At 40.5% G+C, this 25,897-nt stretch overlaps 1 protein-coding gene and 1 long non-coding RNA gene across 7 annotated transcripts in view; one reads left to right on the top strand and one right to left on the bottom strand.

The window, feature by feature from the left end:
• The first annotated feature begins 3,264 nt into the window (after window positions 1-3,264).
• Window positions 3,265-11,406, top strand: LOC106040686 (uncharacterized). Of its 3 annotated transcripts, none has more exons than XR_007159507.2 (3): window positions 3,265-3,428; window positions 6,951-7,381; window positions 8,252-11,406. It is a non-coding gene; the product is annotated as an uncharacterized lncRNA (long non-coding RNA). The 3 variants fall into 3 exon arrangements; XR_001210030.3 differs by having other exon boundaries at window positions 6,967-7,381; XR_001210029.3 differs by having other exon boundaries at window positions 6,967-7,381; window positions 8,255-11,406.
• The window catches only part of RABGAP1 (RAB GTPase activating protein 1), an 83,485-nt gene continuing 67,707 nt past the window's right edge, over window positions 10,120-25,897 (bottom strand). For all 4 annotated transcript variants that reach the window (XM_048052158.2, XM_066980586.1, XM_013188705.3 and 1 more), the window contains 11 exons: window positions 25,526-25,651; window positions 24,779-24,922; window positions 23,151-23,192; window positions 22,667-22,795; window positions 18,965-19,057; window positions 17,905-18,015; window positions 14,779-14,883; window positions 14,212-14,295; window positions 13,383-13,454; window positions 12,653-12,850; window positions 10,120-11,864 (listed from right to left, as the gene is read on the bottom strand). In XM_048052158.2, coding sequence (XP_047908115.1) covers window positions 11,742-11,864; window positions 12,653-12,850; window positions 13,383-13,454; window positions 14,212-14,295; window positions 14,779-14,883; window positions 17,905-18,015; window positions 18,965-19,057; window positions 22,667-22,795; window positions 23,151-23,192; window positions 24,779-24,922; window positions 25,526-25,651 — 1,227 coding nt within the window. In that variant the 3' untranslated portion in view covers window positions 10,120-11,741. The remainder of the gene's footprint in view (window positions 11,865-12,652; window positions 12,851-13,382; window positions 13,455-14,211; window positions 14,296-14,778; window positions 14,884-17,904; window positions 18,016-18,964; window positions 19,058-22,666; window positions 22,796-23,150; window positions 23,193-24,778; window positions 24,923-25,525; window positions 25,652-25,897) is intronic.

Raw genomic sequence — 25,897 nt, forward strand, 5'->3', positions numbered from 1 at the left:
GAAAAGCTCAGGAAAGGCTGCAATGAAACTAGGCAGGAAAGCAAGTTGTACTGCAGAATAAACATTGATTTTCTAGCATGTAGTTAATTGGTAAAGCGGGATGCTTATTTTCTTAAAATATAAACTATACAAATGAAAAACCAGTGAAGTTCTTTCTCAAACTTCTATTCTCGTTCCTCTCCCTTCACTGCATTTCCTAGAACATTCAATTCCTGTGGTCCTGGTTTGCCCTCTGAGGTCTGGAGCAAACCCAAGGCACTTCCCTGTCCAGGACCACTGAAGGCCCAGCTGAGGACAGCGGGAGAACCGTGTGCCTGTTTGCTTGAGGCTGCATCCCACAGCAGGATTTACTGAACATGCGTATGTCCAGGTGCCTGCAGTTAGAGAACATGCTTTTAGTCTAGAAACCAACATAGAGAAGGCGTTTTATCAGATGGCCTTACCTTTCCTTCAAAGTCTTTTTATGGTCCTTAATTCAGCTTTTCAAGTCTAAGTGCAGAGCTCATTAATCGAATTCAGAGGAGCTCAACCTCGAGGAAGGTTTTAAAACCACTGTGAGCTGACTATAGTTGAGAGCGCTCTTAAACATGAGAATTCTGGAAACCCACGGCTTAGCATGTATGGCAATGGGGGTAAGACTCGGTGTGTGACTCCTGTTCTCAACAACACAGCGGGCAGCCAGCTGAGTCTGCTGTTGTGAGGCAAACCAGTCAGTTGTGCACATGAGCTGTTGAGGGACCTCTGTGCCAAAACTGACTAAACCATGTTTCCTTTTAAAATGCAGAGCTGCATCAAATATTTAGCAAGTAAGAGCCATAAAGAACCAGCCTTAGTTAAGAAAACACCATTAACACTTGGCTGAAACAGAGGCCCGCTTTACCCTATGTATTGGCATCATACCGTGCCTCTGTACATGCTTAGTGCTGGCTGGCTTACTGAGAGGTCATTCAGAAAGCTACCTCAGGATTAGCATCGCAGAGGTGCCAGGAAGGCTGACAGCTCTTCAGCCGTAGCCTGACAAGTGCTGTTCAGTACCAGCTAAAGAAATGCACTGGGCCCGCTCCAGGAGCTGGCGGATAGCTGTGGCCTCAGAGGAATGACAAAAGGTGTAGACAGGAGAGTGGCAAATGGGAGGAGCAGTACGATTTGGTTCCAGATCAGTAAGAGAGGCTAGCACGCCATCTTTCCTCCCTGTGAAACTGCCCGAGGTCACCGACTGATGTTTCCTGTCCTGCTGTAGCTAACCTGAACTTGCTGAGGTGGCTGCACGGAGCCTTGCTTAGAACAGGAGGCTGCTCGTCGTGGCCCCGTGCACACAGTACTGCTCCACCTGCTCCCCACCAAACAACCAAAAGGAACCACAAACGAGCACCCAAGTCTGTCTGCTTTCTCTCAGGATAACGCAATGTCTTTACCACGCCAGCACCCAGTGCCACCAAGCTGGGGCTGAAGGCAGGCAGGGAACTCTTCAGCAGCCCACAGTCACTGGACTGCACCAGCCCCGTCCCTTGCGGGCACAGCACCAAAGGGACCATGTGGCAGGAACCAGCCACTTAACGAGCAGGAAGCCCGGTTTCTCTTGCTGCAATCAGCATCACCTTGAAAAACTGTATTTGATACAGACAGAACTGAATAAATGATTTATTGACTGATGTCCATGTAACTAGCAACCCAGCTTGTCGCTTCCACATGGCCTGATGCATCTCTAAACCTGCCCCAAAATTCAGAGAACCAGCTCTAGTTTCACTGTGCAATAAGCACACAACAAATAACGCACATTCTGTGTCCTACTGCCTCTTAATTTATTGATGCAGTTTGATTTATCCAGGCATCAGTTCTCTTTCCTCATGAATACAGAACAGGTCCCAGCTGCAAATTTTTGTCCCAGGCAGTGGGGATGCTGAAGGCTCCTATTTACTCCAAAGCACGCTTACAGCCTGTGTACAGCAGCCACCCCTCACGGTGGTCTCCTCTGATGCTGGTCTGTTTCAAGAGAATTGGAAAATGGTAAGGAAAAGCAGTTAATGCAGAGTGGAAGTAGAGATCTTGACAGTGCCTCAAACAAGGATGTCTATCTTCCCCAGGCTCACAGATACCTCCCACAAACCTGTTAGAACACAACTCATGCTGCCAGGTTTCCTTGACAAAAGATCAGAAGGCTCTTGGTTCGGCGTTCAGGTCTCTGAAAACCTCCAAAGCCAGCAGTCTGAGCCACACCTCCCTGCCAGCAGAGACAGGCAGCTTGGTTACAGCCCCCACGTGTCACTCACTGCAGACATCAGCATGGGAGCAACCCGTATTGTTGCACAGGGAGCACGCAAGAAGCCCGACCACGGAGCTCCCCGCTGGATGCCAATGTAGCGCTCGAAATGTCATCCTCCATACAACTTCTGCGCTCTGCGTCAGGCCCACCACCGAGCCCCTGCTCTCCCCAGTGCCACGCAATCTCCCTCACCGCTGCACAACTCCTGACCAGAATTTGAGGCTTACTTGAGTACCACCCATCCTCACAGGGCTAGCTGTCAATAAATCACAACTGTAATTTCTTCACCACACCTGTCCCCTCTGCCAAGCTAGCACCAATTCTTTCTGAAGAGCACCCCTGCTGCGAGAAGAGAAATGTCACCTCACTTAATTGCTCACTACTTAATGCTGACTTTGGTCCTCTGCTGCAGATTGAATTCCAGCAAGTCAGCTAGAAAGAGCTCTTTCCCTCTTACCAAGCTGTATATTATCTTTCCCTTTTGTCAGCCCAGTCCTTGGTACACTCCACTGAAAGAAACTGGAGCTGCTAACATTTTCAGGGCCCTGGATTCATCCCTGCTTTGGGTTATATGTCCCAGCAGATTTGTAAAGGTACAAAAAGCCTGTGTGCGCTCCTGTCACAGCAGTACAAAAAGGCCCTTTATTGCTCCAGACACGAACACAGAGCAAAAACCTAAAGAGGCCTTTGGATCCCCAAAAAGGGTCACACACCCTAGCGCAACTCACACTTCCCTCTACTGCCCCTTCCTTAGGTGCTGACACACACCAAAGATGGGATGTCCTGCTTGCAGGAAGACCAGACTCAGCCCCCTGCTCATTATAAGTTATTCAAAAAGCATTTTTTTTTAAACTGGGCAATTCTGATTACAGCAGAAGACAAACTACAGCTCAAGTAAATCAAATGACGTTGCCCTGCAAAGCAGTTCCAGACTCCTACATTGTGACACTGCAGGGCTTGGCGTAGCAGAATCACTGCATGCAGCACAAAGGAAGCCTGGGGACAGGGCTATCAGTTGCAAAATGCAGGTCAGTTATCCCGGTTTTAATGAAAGATGCTGCTAAATGCTGAAGATATACAGCTTCCTGTGCCTGCAGCCTGGGGACTGCAGAGATCTGTGGGTGCCTCAGTTTCGGCAATGAATAAACAAATCTGAAAGACAAAGGTGAGACCAAGTCCCAGTGACCGGAGTAAGTATGAAGAGAGCTTTCTCCATCTACTGTTAGTCACATCTACTGTTAATACAGTTATTCAAAAAACCTTTCTTATGCTGGTTAAGATGAAAGGTTTAAAACCCCAGACAAGTAGCCTGGTCCAAAGTGACTTGGAGGGCTCTGTTTCTATGTGGTCTGAGAGGAAAGGTGCTTCAGAGAAAGCCAGGAGCCAGTCTGCAAGCCTCAGCTCCACCTGCCAGCTCTCACTCAGGTCAATTTATCTCAGGAAGAGCGAAAGCAGAGCCCTGCCTACACTGTGCCTGGCTGAGGAGTGATTGCTCCTACACAACAGCTTTGTACCTGGAGACGGAAGGCACAGAAATCAATAAATCATGTCAGTGATACCACAATGTAAAAAAATAAAATTAAATAAATAAATAAAATCTGTCCCTCATGGCTCTAGCTGTACAGAAAGCTGAGCATCACAACTTCTTTGCCCTTATACCAATCTCTCGTTCTCTAATTTTTCTCTGCATACAGCTGAGCTCCTTAAAGGAGGCATCTGTTTACAACACCTAACAGAAGCCCAATGGAACTGGTCCGCCAAGGCTGGGCTGCATGTCCGAGCAGCTATCTCAAGATATTTTACGCTCTATTTATTCTCTCACCTTGCTTGCTATGTTCACAAAGGGCATAAGGATTACTCAGGGCTGTCTGGGACTATGACCGCCTTGTTTCATTACTGGAGCAAAGTACAAATTAAACAGCTGAACGAAAAGACAACATCCTCCCCGCAAAACTTACAGAACAGGCCAGACTAGCGCACACTCAGACTAGGAAAACGAAGCAGTGTTCAAGTGAAAGATGATGAATAAATTAAATTCAAACATGTTACACAGATCTGCCTGGGAACAAATGAATGAAGACTTGGACAAGATTTAGAGCTTTCCAGTTATGCTACTTACCACTGGCCTTCTCACTCTGCCCTAACCATGCGAACCAGCAGAACCTGCAACATCTAAAGACATTCAAATGAGCTCAGAGCAGGCTGCTGAGCAGCTACCTGACTAAACGCAGTCTGTTACTGTACTGCTGAGACTGACGGCACCCAGGAGCTCTACAGTTTGCTGTTCATGTCTGTGCTAGCAGCAGCCATCTCATTCATAATTCACAGAAGTCTGGCATGGGCTTCCACAGCCCCTCTGGCATGCTGGGGTTTTCACCGTACCATGCAAAAAGCACTTTAAGGAGATGCACAGCCATCACCTCTTAGGAACACCGTCCCTTCCGCTCCGTGCTAGACGAGATCTTGTTCCACAAGTGATTCCCAGTGGGATTATGCAGCAGCCTTACTACGTCCTGGGCAGGTGGAGAGCTCAGACGCACACTACTCTCTAACAGCCTTCATTCTCCTCCTCTTCCTATCCATTTGATCTGGCACATTGTTATTAAATTACCATAAAACCACTTCTTTAAACTAGCACAAGCCTTCAGGGCACAGAAGGCATTAAGTCACTTCCCTCTTTTCTTGTCAGCCAAGAACTGTGCCAAAACCACAATGGTTTTCTACAGTATTCTAAAAGAACTGATAAAAAACTTTCACACTGTGAAAGCTGATAGCAACACGGCTCTCAGCCTCATCTCAGCAAGTATTTTACTATCTTTTCTCATGCACAGAAGCTGAGTGAAATCTGCAGTTTTCTTTTCCCTACATGGGATAAACTGGCCACACAATAGATCAGAAAACCTCATCAGGAATCATTCCAGTGTCACCTCCCAAAGTTCATTTATCAGCGTGGCTCTGAGGCTCCCCCTTACCCTGATCACAGACAACTCTGTGCATTAACAGATGCTCACAGCAGGGAGTTTAAACACACAACTTTGATGTATTCATGGTTTTACACTAACTGCGCACTCTGTATGAGGGCTTCTGCTTCCTATCTGGCAGGCTGCAAATCTCATCACTTCTGCACCTTCTGGCGTCTGAGAGTCCGCAGCGGCTGTGATTCTACCTGAAGTACTACAGAACCTTGCTAAAAATCAAGACATTTGTCATACGAGCTGTTGATTAGGAGAAACTCTGCAACCTTGGAACGAAAACAGTGTGCTCGTTTCTATAAAACAGCCTATACTCTAAGGAGTTACCACCTCTGCAGACAGCCACGTACAGAGTTAACCTGCTCATGGAAGGCCCATACGGCAAGATCACGGTAGAGCAAACAACTTAGGCCACATCACACTAACTAACTCATCACTAAAGCTGATTAAAAAATACTTTTGTCTTAACATTTTAATTAAGCTAATTTTTTTTATCATATTCTGTTTTTTCACCATAACGTGATAAACTTTTGCTCTAGTATGCTCTGCCTCATATCTCAAGCAGTACTATTAAAGCAAGAGAGCAGCTGAAAGACTTACCATACTCTAAGCCAAGTCCAAGATGTACTACAAATACATCTCACAGATTTACTTCATACATACTTAAATTTAATCACACTCCATCCCAGCAGATCTTTTACATACAGGGATATAACAACACAGCTTTCAGAACAGAAACTCACAGGAGACTAACATGGAATGCCCTAGTCTTGTAACTACCCCAGGTCATCTCACAGATTGTAGATTTTGGATTTGCTAAAAGGAAATGAGGGTTCACACAGAGGCTTTTGTTAATGCTGGGCACCTACTATCCTCAGATTCCTTGGAAAATTCCAGACCTAATGATTTGAGCCTTTGAGAAGAGCCTAAGCACACATTAAAACTCTCTCTGCTGCTGCAGACTAAGGAACTGATTCCATAACAAATAACCATCAGGCCACAGTTTTCTTTCTTTACCTCTTCTCTGATATCTAGAATTAATATGACATGCCAAGCAGGCTGAATAATACATGTACTAAGGACAAGACAGCACCAAGATAAATATTATCTTGAAATCTGCATCTCTGGCTGGATGCTGTTTGGCATCCTGACACATCCTGTCTTTTATAGTTCATTGCTTGAATTGCCTAATTGCTGAATTTTATTGAAATAGATTTTAGCTCCCTGCAAGTACGGCAAACTTTTAATTAAGCATTAAAAGATCATTTAACAAAGATTATTTCTGTTAAGAATCTTGTTATTTAACACTGCTCTTTCGAAGTCTTGCAGGGTCCGGAATTTTTACAGTACCATCTGCAATAATTTCATCTATGCCAATTTGGGCCAAGTCTCGTAATATAATTACTCAATTAAAAACAAAAATAATTTCAAAGAATTGCTTAACAAACCGCTTCTGCAGTTCTCAGAAGAAGATCTGATAAATCATATTCGCCTCCCATTACCTCAGGATCAGAAATGAGAGACGTCCTGTCTACAGCAGTTTGTACCCTATAGAAATGCATTTGTATGCATTAGACGTGAAAATACATAGACTATAGATTTTTTTTCTGTACAAAATTAGCTTCTGCATAGAAATAGCTTCCTTTTACACACCCATACAAACATTGTCTCAGTGATTCTAAGATTTACAGAGGTAGAGTTTTTTCTTATTCCAGCTTTCTCTACATTCAGCCTCAGAACACAGCTGACACTCAGCGGAGCCCATGAAGGGAGGAGGAAACCAGGATCCACCTCAACTTGCACAGCAGTTAGCGACTTCCCTGGGTTCTCGTCGTGGGCAGCACAGCACAAGGCACCGCTCATCACATCACTAACCAAACGGTTCGAGCGCAAAGCACCTCGTTAGTTCTCACGTCCTAGTTTAAAGCTTGTCACATTAGGAGGCCTCAATTCACCTCTCAACAAAGTTGGCGCCAGAGAAGAACAAACCTGACTGGAACTGTGACAAAATGACATAAAAACAACCCCCCGCAATAGCAGGTGCCGATCCCGCACCACACAAAGACCCAACCCCTTCCTCAACCCAGGGCACCTACGGCATCATCTGCAGAGGACAAGCACGAGGACAAGGCAATATAAATGCCATGTAAGTTAGAAAATATGTGCATGTATATATATATACCTGTCTTTTCCACAACAGCCATAATGCCCTGTCAACTTCAGCTCGCTTTTCCTCTTTGGTGCTATCACCCCCGGCCCTGCCCCACAGCCCCCACAACGCCCCACTCACCCCGAGGCCCGCTGCACACAAAATGGCGTCGGAGCGAGAGCCCCGTGGGCACCCCTGCCCCGCGAGCCGCTGTCTCCCATAGGCTGCTCCTGACGCCAATCACCGCACGGCCTATCAGGGGCCGCTCTGCCACCCGCGGGACACGCCCCCCTCCTCAGGCGGGAACTAGGAGCGCCCCTGACAGGGCGGCGGCCCGGGGCTCTCACGGCCCCTCAGAGCCCCTCCGCCAGGCTGTCGTAAAACGTCAGCCATGTGCGAGGCTCCAAAGTGAGCTCGGTTCCACTTAGCTCGTGTTCAGCAAGACCTTACACCATTGCAGGAGAACACCTGACTTTAAACACTACAAATACTAAAGACGCTTTCTTAAAACATAGTCATACCCAGTCCATGCTTTCCCACCATCTTTGTGACTGGACTGCAGCTGTGTGCCCACATTATCCTCAGAACAGTCCTTCAGTATGGGATTACACTTTATTTCATTAGCATGCAGAAGATGCAGCAAAATCAAATCCTCATTCCTCAAAGTCCTTTTGGACACATAGCTGTAAATTCCAGTAAAACTCTAAAGGTTTTTGTACAGTCTTGTAGTCTTTCGCCCTTAGCGATAGTGTTAGGGTTAGGAAAGATAACGCACAATAAGAAAAAAAAAAGGGGGGGCTCTAAACTAGAAAGCAATTCTTGCTGTGCACACAATGCCCTATTTTCATTATTATTTTTTGATTTAAGAAGGGCCTTCATGCAGCTGGTTGCCATTAGCCTCCTCGCTCAGTCACAGCGCAGCACGTGGGCCGGCGTGCCCAGGGACTGCCGAGCAACCCAGGCCGATTAAGCTCTTAAGTGAGGCACCTCCGTGAAGAGTCTAAAGTTAGGTTGGATGAACACGAGCCAAGCTGTTGAACAGATGGAGTGAAATCCTCCTCTTGATAACAGGAACTTTATATCACTGCCATGGATAAGAAGGGCAGCTAAAAAAAGTCAAGGAGATGGTTATATAAATTTCAAGAAGGCTTACCAGCAACACTTAAAGGTAAAGTTTTTGATAGATCTAGAATATTCACTTCCATCTGAAGACCCTGCACAGCCAAGAAGTAGATCTGCAACAGAAAGGAGATTGTAACACTGGAGCTACCAATGCTACAGAACCCTGGGAATGCAATGACACAGCACAAAACACGCAAAACTCGAGCCTGGGCCACACCAAACTCTTAAAAAAAGAAGCGGCACTTGTTTTGAGTTTTGTGCACAAAGCCAGCTGAGAGGCATATGTGAACAGAAAGGTAATTAACTACCAGGAGATAACTAAACATCTTATTAATGCCAAAAATGCTAGTACATTCATTCCTCTTTGCTGACATGTCTGCAAATACCCTTGCTTATAGGACCTTTGACACAATGTTGTTTTTTTTTTAACCTTGCTAATACATAGTTTCAAATATCTGTAAATTCATCTTCCTCATCTTCAAAATGACCTGTTTCCTTGTATTTCACATGTAACTAAGATTCTGACAATATGCCTCTCATTGGAGGATCCAATATTCTTAATTAGTTGTGAATATTTTAGATGGAGTCAGATGTGAAATATACTGGTAACATTTATTTCTGAGCATCAAAATCCATGTTCCATGGCCATACTAAAAGGAATATATACTGCATGCAGTTTTTAGGTTATGTTTACTTAGTGGAATAAAGCAACTTTTCCCCTCCTTTAAGCACCTAATTTTTGGAGGAAAGGAAGCTATATTATTTCCCATTCCCCTTGGGAAAGGCAAATGGATGAATTGCTTTGGTCTTTGGTTGTTTCTTCTTCCCCATCTTTCACCTATTTGCCTTCAAACTTTCTCGAAAAGGTGTAATTACTGAGAAACTGCAGAGCTGAAATTGCCAAGGGATACCAGTCTGCGAAAGACAAAGCAGCAAAGACTACACGCAGCGTTATAATACCATTCTCTTACAGCAAAGTATGGTTAGAAAAATGACAGCGTGATAACAGCTTCCCAGAGTAGGGCTGCTTTCAGAGTCACCTTTAGTCATTTTGGTGACAAAAATACATTTTTACTCCTTGTTATCTCTGCAGAACACACGCAGTTAGGGGAGCCTGATCTGCACTGTGACCCAATTAGTGCATTCATCTAGTTGCACTGCTAAACCCTACATTCAGCTATGACTAGAAGATCCTAGCGAAGATGACGTGAACAACACTTGACCCCACAGAATTTATGTTCCTGATGATAAGCAGAGCTAGGCTACATTTATTTTTGCAGATCCAAGCAGAATTTGGAGGGTCATGGAAAAAAGCATTCTAAATTGGACATATTTGAGAAATACTGAGTCACAAGCCTCAAGCTGCACAAGGTCATTTTTGCAGTTTCTTTTTTCTAAGCAAAACCTAGATTTTATTATATAAAGCAGTGTTGGCAACATGAAGAACATGCAGTCTTTTTTAGCAAAGCCCTTTGCAGCATGAATATAGCTTTGGTCTTACAGAAGCTTGCAGATCCTAATGCTTCTATTTTAAGAAGAAAATTGGTTTCATATTGCAAAATATTTAATGAATTTCCTGTTAAAATGAAATGAAACGACAAAGTAGTTATACAATTTTACTAGTTTATATTTCAATTCATAAAGTATACACACTGCAACTATGCTACCACAATGTCCACGCATCTAATATTGATGGAGTTACAGGTTTTGTTTTGTTTTGGTATTAAACAATAGAGATAATGTATGCAGTTAAGGAAAAAAGCTTGGACATAGCATGTTCTATTCTGTAGTTACAGAGTACATTAGCTAGCATTAGTACAGTAAACAAGAAAAAGGTAGAAATACAAAATAAACCAAATATCTTTATATACAAACCAGTGCCTCTTATTGTTACCAGCTTATACTCACACTGCACACAAAATTTATCCACTGATGCAATAGATACTTCAGCATAACACAAACCATTATAAATTAAAAAAATTACAAGGTGCAAACTCCATTCTACAGCTTTCTGGTGAGAACTCAAGACAATCCAAAGAATAAGAAATCCAATCACGTTTAGCACCTATTAGTGCAACTGCATCGAGCGTGGAAAATGACCTACACAACCTCTGAACATGTTAACAGGGAAGCCAGTTGGACAGCTATAGATGCTCGCAGCTACACTCACGCAGTGATTTTTGCCTCATATATATCTCAGTTTATTGTTTCTTTGTCCCATTCATACCTATGTGCAAAACTAAATCCTGGAAGCTTTCTCAGAGCTTCACAGAAGGCCTGCTACAGCCAGTTAAAAACAAAACAAAACATCAACAACAACAAAACAACAAAAACAAAACAAAAAAACGGACAAAAAAAAACAAACAAAAAGACTTAATTGTCAGACCATCCACATAATTAGTACTTATTAGCAGTTCTGGTGTTGGGGATTTTAACGCTGTTGATATGTGGATCAAACAATATGACACAGAAGTAAAACGGAAATTTGCCAAGAATTCTGATTATTCTTGTCTAGCACTTAGACAAGGCTCCCAACCTCAGGTTGTGAATTTGTTTGGCAGTCCATGCCAAAAAAAAAAAAAAAAAAGCCCAGAGTTGCATAGAATTGATTAGTAACAGAAAGAAATGCCAAACACAGAGAGATGGATGCTGCATCTAACTAAAACAAAGTGGGGTTGCTCCGACAGGAATGCTGAAATCATCATCCCCATTCATAAAGCAAAACATGTCACCTCCTACTCTCCATATCCTACCTCTGGGGACTGCTTTCTGGCACTGATGTAGTTCTTGTTAAAGTTATCTTTTTTTTCTTTTTTTTTTCCTTTTTTTTTTTTTAAACTTTGTTAGTGACACTTTTCCTTTCAAATAAAATATTAAAAAAGGTTATAACTGTAAAAAAACCTATCATATGTAAACTTAACGATTAGGGTTTGGTAAGTTCTCGTACCTAGTCTGTGAAAAGCCTCCAGCCAGACCGCAGAATGGAGTGTTTCTCTGAAGAGCTTCAATCTAGCTACATCACCTGTTAAATATCAGTAGTATGAAGATCCCGTGTCTAGCAATAAAGCCATTTTTGTGTTTCCATCCTTTTTATCACTGACCTATTGAAATCCTGACATGCTGTGTTTCTATTGTATTTACATTCTGGTCCTCTCATGTCACAGAATTAAACATCTGGCCAAGGAAGGCAACAAAAGGTGTTGTGTTAAGAAGGTGTGTTTGACCGAACTGCTTTTCAACAAGTCTCTTTTCCTTGGACTCCAGTCACTGTTTTTATAGAGCTTATTGTTCTGTTGAACCATGTTTTCTTTGCAGCTTGTACTTCATTCAATGCCAGACCCAAATGGTGTTCCAAATCCTGCAAACAGAAGAGTAATTTCTTTAATTTGGTATGCATTCACAACACAAAGTTACAGGAGTTAAACTTAGAAGGATGTAGGACATCTACAATCTCTTGGCTACTGTAGAAGCTGAACAAGTCTTACATAAATTAAAAGTAATATAACAAGCAGGTAAAAAAAAAAAAGCTTTGAAAAGCAAAACAAGCCTTTGTTGTTGCCCACAGTGAAACATTCAGCTTTCTTTAGTACATGTAAATCCATTAATTCTTTCTATCTGAGAAGGAGGTGTTCCCACAAAAAGTGGACATTCTACAGACTAAGTTTTAAGTTTCTGTGAAAAGCACTAACATACCAGTTTTAGGCTAGAAGAAGAACATTGTCATATTTTACACTAGTACCTCAAATATCTGTAGTGCTTTTCATTCATGTTTTAAGAAATATGTCTAACATTTGTCACATTAGTTCTTCATTTAACATTGTGAGATAAAGAAATGCATGGTTCAGTAGTTTGTCAGAACTTGGATTTCTTCCAAGAAGCTGCAGAAGGTCAGTCAGTAAGTAATGCACTGCAGCCAGGCAAATGTCTGGAAGTTGTGGTAGCTGGTAAATACAGTTCATGCGATTTCAGTTATTTTATCTGCATACACCAAGTTTCAGACAATATTTGGTTAAATAAGCCATACAGGAAACAGCAGGTTACAGTTTCAACCACAAGGATCTGTTCCAACCCCTCTACAACAAACACGCTTTTCTAGGAATGCAGACACACCATATACACTACAGAATAAACCCCCCAAAATATTACCTGTATTTTACATTCTGCTTCCACAAGCTGCAATTTGGTCTGGGCCAGCTCAAGCTCCATCTCCCTCAGCTGGTTTTTCAGCGTTTCCTTCTCCTCATCTGTGTCCTCATCTGAACCATCCTTGGCTGAACTAGCAACCTTCACACGGCCTTCTTTATTGAAGAACTCCCGGCAATGTTCACAGTCATCCACTTTTTGCTAAAGTAAATACCTGATTGTGAATGCTTGTACTGAAGCACTGACGATATTATCACAGCCTTTTCCTGCCTCTGCTCTGGCAGAGCAGCACAATGTTGAGAGGGACCACTAATGGCCTGCAAACTCTTAACTACAGGGAGCACAGTCAAGTAGGTTGCAGCCATGCCCAGATCTGTGGGCTGTACAAACACTGCTGTATTTTTGGTAAAACTGGCTAAGACAGTGGGCTCTGTAAAAGACAGCCAGAGCAATCTCCTCCAATAAAAAATAAATAAATAAAAAAGACCCCTCAGAACAATTAACATTTATTACTGCCCAGCATGAAAATGTAACCAATATGACATTGGAAAAAGATGACAGCTATCCATCTCTCCTCCAAGATCTCCCCCTCATAATCTTAATTCCAAAACTGTAAGTCAACAATGAATGCTCTTTCAACCATCATTTTAGTAATGACAAATTATATTCTTTCTGTTATGATTTGGCTAAAAGACTTTAACAATGCAGACTGTGGTTCTATCTGGTCTCTTACCCGTATTTTCTCAATTTCAGCTTTATTTGCTGTTTGTTGCTTTTCCAGTCGCTCACTCAGCTGGGAACAAATCTGAAAGCAAAATTATGTTACCAGACCATTTATAAATGTACATTTTCTCCAAGATGAATGCTAAAGCACAGATAAGTGCTACAAGAATGTTAATATGGATTGTTTGAGGGCTCTGAGAAAAATCGGAAAATTGGGATACTACATTAAGCTGTCTCATTCTATACATATTCTCCTATGCCTATAGGAAAAGGTGCAATTTCAACATCAGTTATTGGCCTTTTGTTTGGCCTTGCTAAAGGAATCCAAAAAGATTATGAAAAGCATGGCTCTTCTTATTGTCTTTGGGACAAAAGGCACCAGCCAAGACACCAAAATAGTACCAAAAAAAGTCTAAAAAAAATAAAAAGATGCACGGATTCACTCCCTTGATACCTGATGATCAGGTGCTTGAATTCTAAAGCAAAATTTTTGAAAAGAAAAGACATCTTATTTTCTTCTTAACTGCAATTACCATCAGATTGAAGAAGTGAAGATTGGAGAGCTTTTAGAATAAGCTACAACTTTGATATATGAGAGCCAGCTTGAACAATGTTAGGCTGTCATCGAGGCTGTGGTGACTGGTGATCTACAAATACCTATGTCAGGGGTAAACAGAACGGGCTATCACTATCTCAGCAAAATAAACAAAGCAAGAGCAAGTTTCCTGCTTAAAATAGCTAAAATGTCTCCTCAAATGCATGGTGGAGAAGTCTCCTAAAGTACCTGAGAAAGTCTTGGGATTAGATTGCAAAGCACATAATCATTAAGTTGTTCTTACCTGTTTGTAGTCACCAATAATAGAGCTGTTCTTTTTGATCTCCGACTCTGCTTTATCTAGTTCCCTACGACACATTTCCTTCAGCTGTAGGAAAAAAGGTAAAAGGTTTGTAATATCTGTACAACCTGAAAAAATAAATGGTTGGTATTTCCTCCTCCTCCTTAACCTCAATACTTTTCGCACAGGGCAGTATTCTACAGGGAACAAGGGTCTATCTCACCTACATGGAAACAGGGAAAAGCTGGACTTTGGTGGCTCTCATTGCTAGAAAAATGACTAGTTTAGAGAAGAAAGTATTAAATGTACTGACAGGTGAAGTCCTATGCTGCCTCTCTGTGCAGTAATCTCTGACACAGTCTGCGCCTTCGCAATTTCAAGTTAAAAATTCACTACTCTATGAAGCACCTGACAGGAAAGCAAAGAATTCTGCTTTGCTGACGTCCTTTACACTACAGAAGAGGCACAAACATGACTTCGAACATTACGCTCTTCCCACGCTTGTCACTTTTTTTTTCCCCCTCTCTCTGTACTGCACAGAAATGTGAAAATGACAGAAATGCCCCTAACCTGAGCTGATTCTTCTTCTAGGCGCCTCTTTTCTTCTTCTGCATCAATCAACTTCTGCTTGGTCATTAGCAGTTCCTTATTTAGAGCATCTGCCTTCTCCTCCGCCTGAAACACAGAGAAGTTTACAGCACTAAAGAGAGGATTTCTTGCTGTGCTGATGCTGTGAGGCAGCCATGGGCGGAGGCTCCAATAGGACACAACCAAGAAAACAGTCTTTTAATTCTTATTAATAAAAGTCTGTTCATTGTTACTAATAACAATAGCTGGATTATTGTGGTATTATTTTTATTATAAATAAATAAACATTTAATTGTATTTATTTTTCTGAAAAAGTACCATCTGCAATGGCAAAGCAGCAATAAATTAAAATTAACAGAGTACACCACTATACTCCATCACCCCTAAAGTCTCTCTTGAATTCAGTGATTATTTTTAGCAAAACTGGAGTAGGGCTTGCTCCAAAGAAATCCAATTACAGAATTAAGCTTTGTTTTCTCATCCAAACTGGAAGCTGACCAATACATTTTGAAGACAATGAAAGGTACAAAACAGCTCACGATGCGCAAGATCAATAAACAACTATAATCAGCTTAGACCTAAGTCCAATTTGCAAGCATCCAAACTTGTAATGCAAACAGAATTCATGAAAAATGTCTCTATAACATTAAAAACACACCTCTCTGATGCCTACCAATGGATTTGATACCACCTTTGTGTCACCCAGAAAATGCATGAAAAAATTTAGCTGCCAAAATAAATGTCAGGCTCCTCTCTTTTAAGAAAAGAGATGTCCCACCAGAAAGCATACATTTTTTAACCTTTTTTTTATATTTAGATGTATAGCTGAAAAATCTTTTGCTCTTCATAAGCCGCTCAAAACTACCTCTGCAAAGTAAGACATCTTTTTCCAGTCTTGTACACGGCAGCTCGGTACTTCCCAACAGGTGTACGAATTCTACATAAAAATAGATCAATAACTAAAATGATATATAAAATGTTCAGAGAGTAGCTGTACCATTTCCCTTCAAAGGAAGAAAGTCAGAAAGTGAATTTTAGTCCCTTAAAGTCCTGCTGATCCTTTAAAACAGATGGCAAAGGCAAAGAGAATATCCTTTCATTATACATGGTTTTTAAGGCTGTTTTAAAGTTAAAGAAAACTGGGATGGTGAGAGTCTAGCAACAGCAAAAAAATGAAGCCTATTTTCTGGTCTAGTGCAAAGGTTATTAAGGAAATTCTCATATTCCCAAATGCTTTGCTTTGATCTTTTAGGCTGCAAGATTTCAGACACACCATGAAGGTATTAGAAAAGGTGTATTAAACAATGTCCTTTGGTACTTTTCTTTCACGACATCTGGCTAGTAGAATGAAACTTACCATTTCAGGTTCCAATTTGAAGAATTAATCAGGGTCCTAAAGTAGGATCAAACCTACCTATCTCCTCCTGGGGGATAACCTGAATGCTACCAATCGTTTACCACCTTTGAAGGCATCACTGTTACATATCCACTGGGGTATCTCAAAGATTTTGCTTAATTTTGTTCCTCTCTTAGCTCTCCATTTCAACGAATCAATATAAAAGCGTAACTGGGTTACATGTACTGAAGCAGCCACAAACAACAGCTAAAAACAGATACAAAAAGCTTCTTCAGTACATTTTATTTGCTACAGTCCACCCTCTGAGTGCAACTACCGGGCAGTCTGCGTAGCCTTCTATGAGCTATCTTTAATGAAATAAAAAAGCATAGGTAATAGGAAGTGGACATAGCAATGCTTTGTGAAAACCCTGTATGGAACATACTTCTATGATTTCCACATTTTAACATTATAGAGCAGTAGATGTAATAAACCTGAAAGTCACAAAACAAACCTCATTAAGAGCAACATTCATCCATTAGCATCAACATTTACTATGAATATTTTTCTAACAGCAAGTTTCCAGGAGACCGAGGGAAACCTTAATGTTCTCTGCAGCAGGTAACCTGAAACGCTTTAAAGCCTGTCAACTCTTGCACTATAAGATTTTTGAAAGTTATTTTCCTTTGAGATTTCTGAAATGTACTTATCTCAGTACAGAACGAAAATGCCAAACTCCAAGTACTTGAACTCTTCTCTTCATGCCTCTGAGCAGATAGACCAAACGTGTTCTAGCCTACTACATGCAATACAAATGCCAGTATCTTTCTGCCTCTGCATGTCTTGTAAAAAAGCATAACCTGATAAACTCTCTCCCAGACATGACTATGTAAAGAAGGGAATGGGAGAGCAAGCTTAAAAAAAACAAAACCTACAACAAAGCAAACCTGAAGCTTCCTGAGAGCTCTACTGATACGGGAGACAACCACTGACAGTGAGTTCAACATGGGCAGATTTCAACAAGCCAAACCCAAACCACAGTAGCTTTTTCAGAGTTGCCTGAGGTATCTAAGAGCCAGACAGACTCAGGCTTTCAAGTTTATTAGCTACCTTAGAAAAGCCCATCTCCTGTGAGATCATACACATTAAAATATCAGTTGAGGGAAAACAGAACACATGCTATTATTTTTTGTAGCAATTCAAAGACTTGGCTCCTGCTATACTTTCTTTCAACATACATATAGCAGAAAGTAATTACTCAAGTACAGGTTTAGAACCTGTCTTCTTCCTCAAATTACACTGAATGCTTTTCAGAGCAATCAGTATTTCAGTCAGAGGTCCTGTTTCTTGTGGATATCTGACACAGGTCTATATATCACTGTTCTGCAGTAGGAACATGGAGGAGGAAAGAATCCTATCCCACCCAAATCAATACTATCACATTCTGCAGCGCATCAGATACTCTGTAAACATGCCCCCCCCCCCACCATGTAACATGAAAAACTGCACCTGCTCAGCCTATGGACCTGACAGGACTACAAGTAGCCCAGTAGTCTCAGAAATAAACATAAAGGCAATCCCTAAGCCGGAAGGCAAGACATGAGTGAAGATACATCCCATAAGGCACAAAGAATAATGGATTTATCAGTCCTGTGAACAGAAAATGCAAATCTACAAAGTGTGAAAACATTCTATGATACCTTCAACGAGAGGAGTAACTAGGAATTAGCCCAGTACTTTGTCTCCACTACAGAGCATAAAAAAAGTCTTACATTGTCTAAATCTTTTCGCAGAGCAATCTTGCTGGTCACCAGTTCATGTGCAAGATCATCATTTTCTTGCTCAAGCCTCATGTTTGCTTCTTGCAGACGACGGTTTTCGCGCTATGGGGAAAAAAAAAAGAAGTCAAGAAAAAAGTCTTACCAGGTATTTGTCTATAAAACACAATGCCTACAGTGCCTGAACACAAAAGCTACCTTATATCTCCAGTATTGAAAGAGAACTCTACCTGCATTAAATTCATTGAGGACAAAAGCAGCTAGCCGTATTGTTAATATAAATTAAACGTAACTCATCTATTACTTGTTTTCCCGGAGAACTGGTTTTGAAGAATGCAATGATAGGGGTGTCTTTCTGCCATCAATATCTTGCAAGGAGGTTCCTACAAAAACTGATTTTCTTGGCTGAAAATAAAATTTGCATGCTAGAAAAAGGTGAGAGAGGATGGTCCTGGGAAGGCCACTCTATATTCTCCTGATACAATTTCCAGCACACAGACAGATGTTAAAGTTTATATACAACTTTTCAGCTTAAAATATATAAACGTATGTATGTGTGTTGATGTGTTATGTATAAGCATACAAAATTATATATAAAATATATTCCTATTTTTTTTGCAAAACAAGTATTTATAAAATTATATACTTACCACAACATACATCATTTAAAATCAGGGAGAGGAGTAAAGGCAAAGATTATAATCAACGGAAAATAGAGTTATAATCAACTAGGAGTTTTCTTTCTGTTCCTGATATTTGGCACAATCAGCACATTATATAAGTGCCAAAACCTGGCTCTAGTGAAACAGTTCTATAAGCCCAAATAAAAATTCACACTATTCCTTTTTCCACTGAGAAGCTGGGCTCACAAGAACCCTGCCACAATTAACACTGCCAGTACAAAGAAGTGTACTTGATGTTCATGTAGTCTATTTTCCTGCTACATCAAAAACTGGTCACAAAACAAAGAAAACAGCTTAAAGGAGAAAAAGACGAAGTAGGAACTTCCTGCAGGTATTCTGTGTTAAAACAGATGGCAGTAGGTAGGCATTACCTCAAATCTTTCTATAGGATCCTCCTGTTGAGCTTGCTGCTCTCTCATGGTATGATATTCCTTTTCATATTTCTTCAGCTTCTTCTGGCTAATCTAAATTAAAGCAGCCCATTAGTTCCTGTCCAGAACATCAATAAAAGAACACACAATTCACAAAGGGTTATGGTACAAGCTTTGGGCAACTCCTGCCTTCTACAAAACAGAGCTAACATGTTCACTCAAATTTTGAGTGTCAAACCATTAGACATAGTCAAAAATTCTATTCCACTCAATAGAATCACAGAAGTATTCCTTTCTCTTATCCTTTTGTGAAACAGAAAAGTTTTTAACGGGATCCATTAGAGCATTCTACCCAAATTTTCCTTGGTACTTTACAGCTATTTGATGCTCCAAATACTACAGTGGCTTAGCAAAACAGTTTGCTTTGAGGCTTGTGTGTTTAATTTCTGACTTAGCATGGTGGCGAGGTTTCTTCAGCTGCTTTTTCAGCTGCAACATTCATCATCATGCAGAAATGTTTGCTTTACTTTGCATGAGGCTGCAAATGCTGAAAGGGCAAGCGCAGGCTCAGCTGACTTTTCTGCTAGTGTTGCTCAAGCCCGGTAGAAAATAATCCAGTCCTAAAGTTGTCTAGGTGTTTTAGGCAAGCAGCAACACCTCAGAAGCGTATATGCTCTGTCCCCTGCTGCTCTGGGATTCGGAAGACAGGAATTCTGTTCTTATCTCTGACAGACTGCACAACACTAGGCAAGTGACTCCCTCAGGGTCCCAGTTTCCCTTTCTGTGAGAAGGGAGAGAAAGGTGGTGTTAAATTCAGTGTTTTGTGCACATTGTCCAAGTCCTACAGGGACAGAGAACATGAGATCTACAACAGATCGTGACCAACCTATTTCCGGGGGTCCGCAGCCAGGTGCGCCGTACACCAACATGGTTTAGCAGTACAGGCTATGCTCACACTGCTGCAAGCATTTCACATGCAACGCAGCACCCATCTAAATTAAATTGCTAGTAAGAAAAGCTGCTGAGCCTTTATTGTTATCTTAGTAAACCAGGAAAATTGAACAGCTATGGATACATTTTCCTCTTAAAAAAAGGTTTTGTCTGAGAAACATATTAAACAAACTTTCCATGCATAAATGGCAGACAATGGAAAGCATGCTTTAATTTCTCTTATCTGTGGTTTTTATCACTAACACTCTCACTTGAAATGAGCTGTAGAAAACTGGTAGGTAGGCTCCCCCTAGTGAGAGTTGCACAGAAACATTTCACTGAATGTATTTCAGGTGACAATTTTTTGGAGAAGCCTACCCATTTAAGTGCAGTCAGTCAGCCCCATCACAAGTGCAGAAGGTATTCTTACTAAGCAGCCCAGACAAATACTGAGAGTATTAACCCTACTGACAATACAGCCAGTGACTTCAGGAGATTATTTCACTGCTCTGCTGAAACGCTGCCCGTATTGTTGGGTTTCATACACCAAACCTCAAGCTGTGTAAAGGTTAGCTCTTGAAAGTGAGGCATCCAGCTGTGCAAGAGGAAGAGAAGGAAGTCCCACCACTATAATTTCATCCTCTACTTTTCTGAGTGCATTAAACCAGTTTTGCCTCTAGATACTAATAATGAGGTGATCAGGAGAACATTTGCTGTTGTCACCAGTTCTTGACTCTGGAGCCCTAGAGGAAGCCGCGCTCTGGGAGTCAGCAAGGCCTTTGGGTGTGCGTGGTGACGGAAGGCAGAAATGAACGCTGGAGTCCCACTGGTTCTCCAGGGGCACAGAAGGCAGCAGTAACTCTGTTAACATTTGACTGCACCACTGAGGAGTGACTTTAAGAAATTAGTGTTGTCTCAAGCTCATCATTTACTGACCTCCTTTTCAGCAGAATGCTGTTGCAATCACAATGCCTTTGCCAAGCTACTTCTCCCTTCCTATAAATGATTTATTTTGACATCAGACCCTTTTCTGCTCAAAAACACTTCCAGACACAGAGCTGACAATTTCTACTGACAGCAAAGGACTTGTATTTTAGGTCAAAGAAGGCGATTACGTGCAGCACTCCAACCAGAGGCAACAAACATGGATGAGATACAGAAGTGTGCAGCATCTGTGCAGAGCCTGCACAGAGTAGTACAGCCTGCACTTTCTCCATAACTTTCCATTTAATCCCCTGAAAACATGAAGCACTCAAGAAAGCAGTGTACAACCTTGACTGTTTGCCTTAACTACTTCACACAGCACTGAGAACGAAGGGAAATTTGGCAGTGTGGGAAGAGGAACAAGTTATTTGGAAACATGAAAAGCAAATGCACCCATTACACATGATCTTAACCAGATGTATATGCAATGTCTAATCTGTGGCTAACATCAAATGATTGGATGAGCTGAAACAGTTTGCTTACTTCTTGATTATTTGCTAATTTCTACACTAGTGTCATGTAAGACGTGCTTGAATTGTATGGAGAATATTGCTACTACTACAGGATGTCTTGAATGTTAACATACTAGGGAAGATGTGTACTTATAAACTGATGCTACAAAAGAATTTCTCCAGTGAATTTTAAGAAATATAAAAATAAAAAAATTGAATCATACCAGTATACTTGACCAAAAGTTGATCTATGTGAAACTATAAAGAAAGAATCACACCTTCCTTAAAATATACAAAATAAATTACCAAAGTTCCATTTTAGAACTCAATCATCCCATCTATAAAGAGGAAACGATACATTTCTTACAGTAACTTCATTCTGAAGTTCCATTTTAAGGGCCTATTCCAAAACGCCAATATAAAGCTTTAGTTAGAATATTTATTGACTATAAAAGCAATTGACTTTCAGCTACAAGATAATGCAATACTTGATGTATGTAACTAAAGTCTTAATGTCAAAGGCTAGAACTTTTATTTCATGTAGTTATACTTAATAAATAGGGCTTAATGGGCAACTGAAAAGTAACAAAAATCATCAAACAAAAAAACTCCACTGCGTACCTCAGCAATTCAAACACACAAGGAAGCCCACAGAGCTCTCTGAATAAATTATCTCAGAAAACAGGAACTACTGAGATTAATTCATTTATAGAGAGAAAATTTCTGGGACAACATCTCTCCAGTCTATAGTACATACTGAACTCTAGTTTCTATTCTGTTCAAAAGAAGGCTCCTATAAAGATCAGAAATGACATATTTTACTATGAAACATTATTTCTGTTCTTTAAGTCAGAAGGCTAATCATTCTCAATATTTTATTACAGTATCACGTGTGCCCAATTAAAAATAGCCACACTCTGAAAGATAACATTTTGTTTGTGCATTATATACTCTGTTTTAAATAAAACCTCCCCCCTTCTTCTCAGTTACAGATACTAACTACCCTTTTTGTGCCTACTACTAGATGGGAATTTCAAAGAACTGCAGCTGTGTCAGTATTTTATTTTAGTGCCATTAGCGATGTTTTTGTTGTTGTTATGTTCGTTTTTTTGTTTAAGTCTGATTTTAGTAGCACTAAATATTGCTCTCTGAAAGCCAGTCTCTCTTATTTCTCCAAGTGGGCCTATATCACTGAAAATCTCACGGCTTTACTGTATTTCATTGCAAAGAATCTGCAATTATTTTCATTTGGACAAACAAATTGTAAAGTTACATATGGAGACTGAAACTGTACCCATTCAAGACATGGTCACAGTTGCTATCACCACATCTTTACCTTCATATTACAGGCTAATTCCATCAGCTTTTTTGCATTTTCCTCTGAACGGTATCTCTTGGGCAGCTGTACACGGAAGAATTTTAAAGCCCCTTCAAAGTCAGTCAGTAACAGATCATCCTTGGTAGTCTAGAGACAAGGAAAGAAGACCCAGTAGTTGCAAAGCAGATTTTGAACGAATACTGAATTCCCAGAGACAACGCAACAACAGTTTTGTAAAGCTCCCAAGAAGATATTTACTTTTTAACCTTCTAAAAACTTTTTGTGTCTATTTCTGCAACCTTCTATTTCCCTGCCACCCCATCCCCCAAAAGCACTCTGTTGCACTCAGTAAACCAGACAACAGCATATGTAATACAGGAAGTTTTTAGCTTTAAAATATATATAATAATTATTATTATTATTAAATAGTTTTTAATAAGCATCTTAAATTTTGATAATGTGCATGATGAAGTATAAAACACTTTAAAAATTGGATACTCACTTTTAATAATCCCAGCGCAACATTAAAAATAACACTTATTCCCTAAAGAGAAAAATAATGACAAAATAAATTCATTTCTCAGTATTTACAATCCTAGTTATTAAATTATTTGGTGGGTTTTGTTGTTTGCCTAGTTTTTGTGAAGTTGAGAGCCAGGATACAAGTTTACACTTATAGGTAACTACAGGTACTACATTAAATCAAAGGCCCAGAGAATGACTTTGCAAAAAATGAGGAAGGTATTTTTACTGGATTGCCATTATGTGATAGCAAACCAATCTTTCAACACAGGTTTTACTATCTCCTTAGTAGTTCGAAACTCCAGAATGATAAAGCACTGTACTTTATTTTTTAATGACTAGTTGGTCAGCTCAAGGTCATTTAATTTTCATATAGCAACTTCAGAAAACACTGGAGTCAAATGCATGAATATATCAATTTCTGGTATTCAAAAGTTGGAATAATTCTTTTAATGACAAAGAAAGTGACTCACTTTAGGACAGAGTCCTACATCATCTAACCTTTGCCACTACTTTTTAGAAGTGCTTTATTTAAATTGCCCAATTAATTATGAAAAGTCAACAGTAGCATGCAACTTAAGTGGTACCTTCAAAAAACAAGACACACTGCTGGTATTGTTTCAAGATTGTCTTTCACTTCCCCAAAGAATTATTTTTTCACTATTATTTTTAAATGACAAAAAAAACCCTAAACCTTCACTAGGAACACATTTACTATTTATTAATTTAAAATGTGTTTCTAAACAAATAAAACTGATTTTCTAGATACCATCTGTTACTTTCTATTTCATTGGCACATGGACAAATCAAGCAGCAGACAGATAACAGCGAAAGGGTAGAAACATTGACCAGGAGGTTTATGAATGCTGAAACCCTTCCGTGTAGGAAATGCAGACAAACTGTGCCACTTCACAGCAGCAACTGCAGATCTGGTGAAGAATGCATGAATAATGTTAATCAGCAAGTAAAAAAGTAAATCATTAGTTAACTCAGGGATGCTTCAGTACAAAATGTGAATTGTTCGTATATTTTAATAAGCTCCAACTGAAACTACACTACTTACCAACATATCAGCAAATATACTGTTTTAAACATGATTATGTACAAAATCTCAAAGTAAAGAATTTGCTTTCCTCCTTATATGCTGGGAAGTATAAAGAGACTTCAAGTCTCCTGGAAAAAGAGCTCCAAGCTTGTGAGATTACCAGCACAGAAGTTAGCTGAGCAATTTTATATGCAATGACCTTCTTTCAACAGTGTTCTACAAAAAACATTATCATGTATAATACAATTTAACAACCAAAGAAATCTGGAATCTTTCGTCCACATGTTCGTAAATTAATTTCCATCCCATGAGCACTGTATGGAATTATACATACAGATTAAACAGTATTCCATGAAATGCAATTTTATAATCACATATGTTCCCAGTTCATACCTTTAAAATGCTGAGATCTCTTTTTCAGTGCAAAAATGTAACACTTCTACATAAAAATAAATATCACTTGCCTAGCTCTGAAAGAACAGATAGTAACAAGGACATGAACCGAGATAGTAAAAAACTGTCAAAAGTTACTAGTAGTACAAATCTCCAATTATAACACCTACCTCACATAAGAGTAAGTCGATAATATGGAAGACCATGTAGAGAGGGAATTTTGCAGTGAACAATGTAAGGAACCACTGGGAAGCATACATGTGTGCTTCAAGGCTAATGTCCAGAAAGTGGTTATAGAGATCAGGAATGTATTCCTAAGAATAATATTACAAAAAAAACGTTAATTTACAGTATTTTGGAGCATTAGATAAAATCCCAAAGTAACAGAAGTTGGGTAGAGCCCTTACAGTGACAATCAGTGCAGATAGGCAGGCTTCTGTATCTACTCGTGCCTGACAAGCCAGCTGTCTGACATGTTAAAGAACCTTGCAAGGATGCTGAAGGCATGTCCCAGTGCAGATGCTCAAAAGGCCACTGTATTACATGCACAATGAGCCCAGTCTCCAAGCTCTCACCCTAGCAAGAAACCCAGACAGGAGATGTGCTGACCCTGCAAAGCCACTCTGCGGCGTGCCCGCAGTGAGCTCAGAAGTCACTGGCAGGACAGTCTGTACGAGCGCCACTCCAGCTGCTCACACACCTCTGCCTTCAGACCTACTGCATGCGGCCAGTGCTACCCGACGGTCTCGGGTCAGCACTCTCTAGTCTCAGAAAACCTCCAGTATGGGTAATCCTCACTCTTCATCCTTACTAAGAGGTTACAAACAGCATTCATGGGTAAAACACATTGCCGATTTTGCTAACGGTTTGAGTTGCAGGCTCTGATCCATTCAGTTCACACAAGTTTGAGCACCTACCTGCATGAGGCGCTCCAGCTGGTAAAACTTGCAGTGCAAATCTTCGAAGTTTTGTTTGAAAAGTTCCCTGAGTCCGTAATCAAACATGATTTTGACCAGAACACTGAAAGCTTGCTCTTCAGGCATCTGTGAGAGGAAAGCGTATTTATCAGAGAGCATTTAAATCTTTCATACTGGGTCCATTTGCCCTTGCTGTTTCTCCTCCCTCTTACAGAAAGGCCAAATTATTACTACTATTTAATCTGGCCCAAACCAGTTTAAAAGTAAACAAGAGTATTAACACACAAAATGAGGCGTAGTGTTGGAAACTGCATTTCATTCTTATTCTGTCGAATAAACCATCTCCCAATGCCCAACTAAAAACACATCTTT

Source organism: Anser cygnoides, chromosome 20 (genome assembly GCF_040182565.1).
Source record: "Anser cygnoides isolate HZ-2024a breed goose chromosome 20, Taihu_goose_T2T_genome, whole genome shotgun sequence".
Taxonomy (NCBI): domain Eukaryota; kingdom Metazoa; phylum Chordata; class Aves; order Anseriformes; family Anatidae; genus Anser; species Anser cygnoides.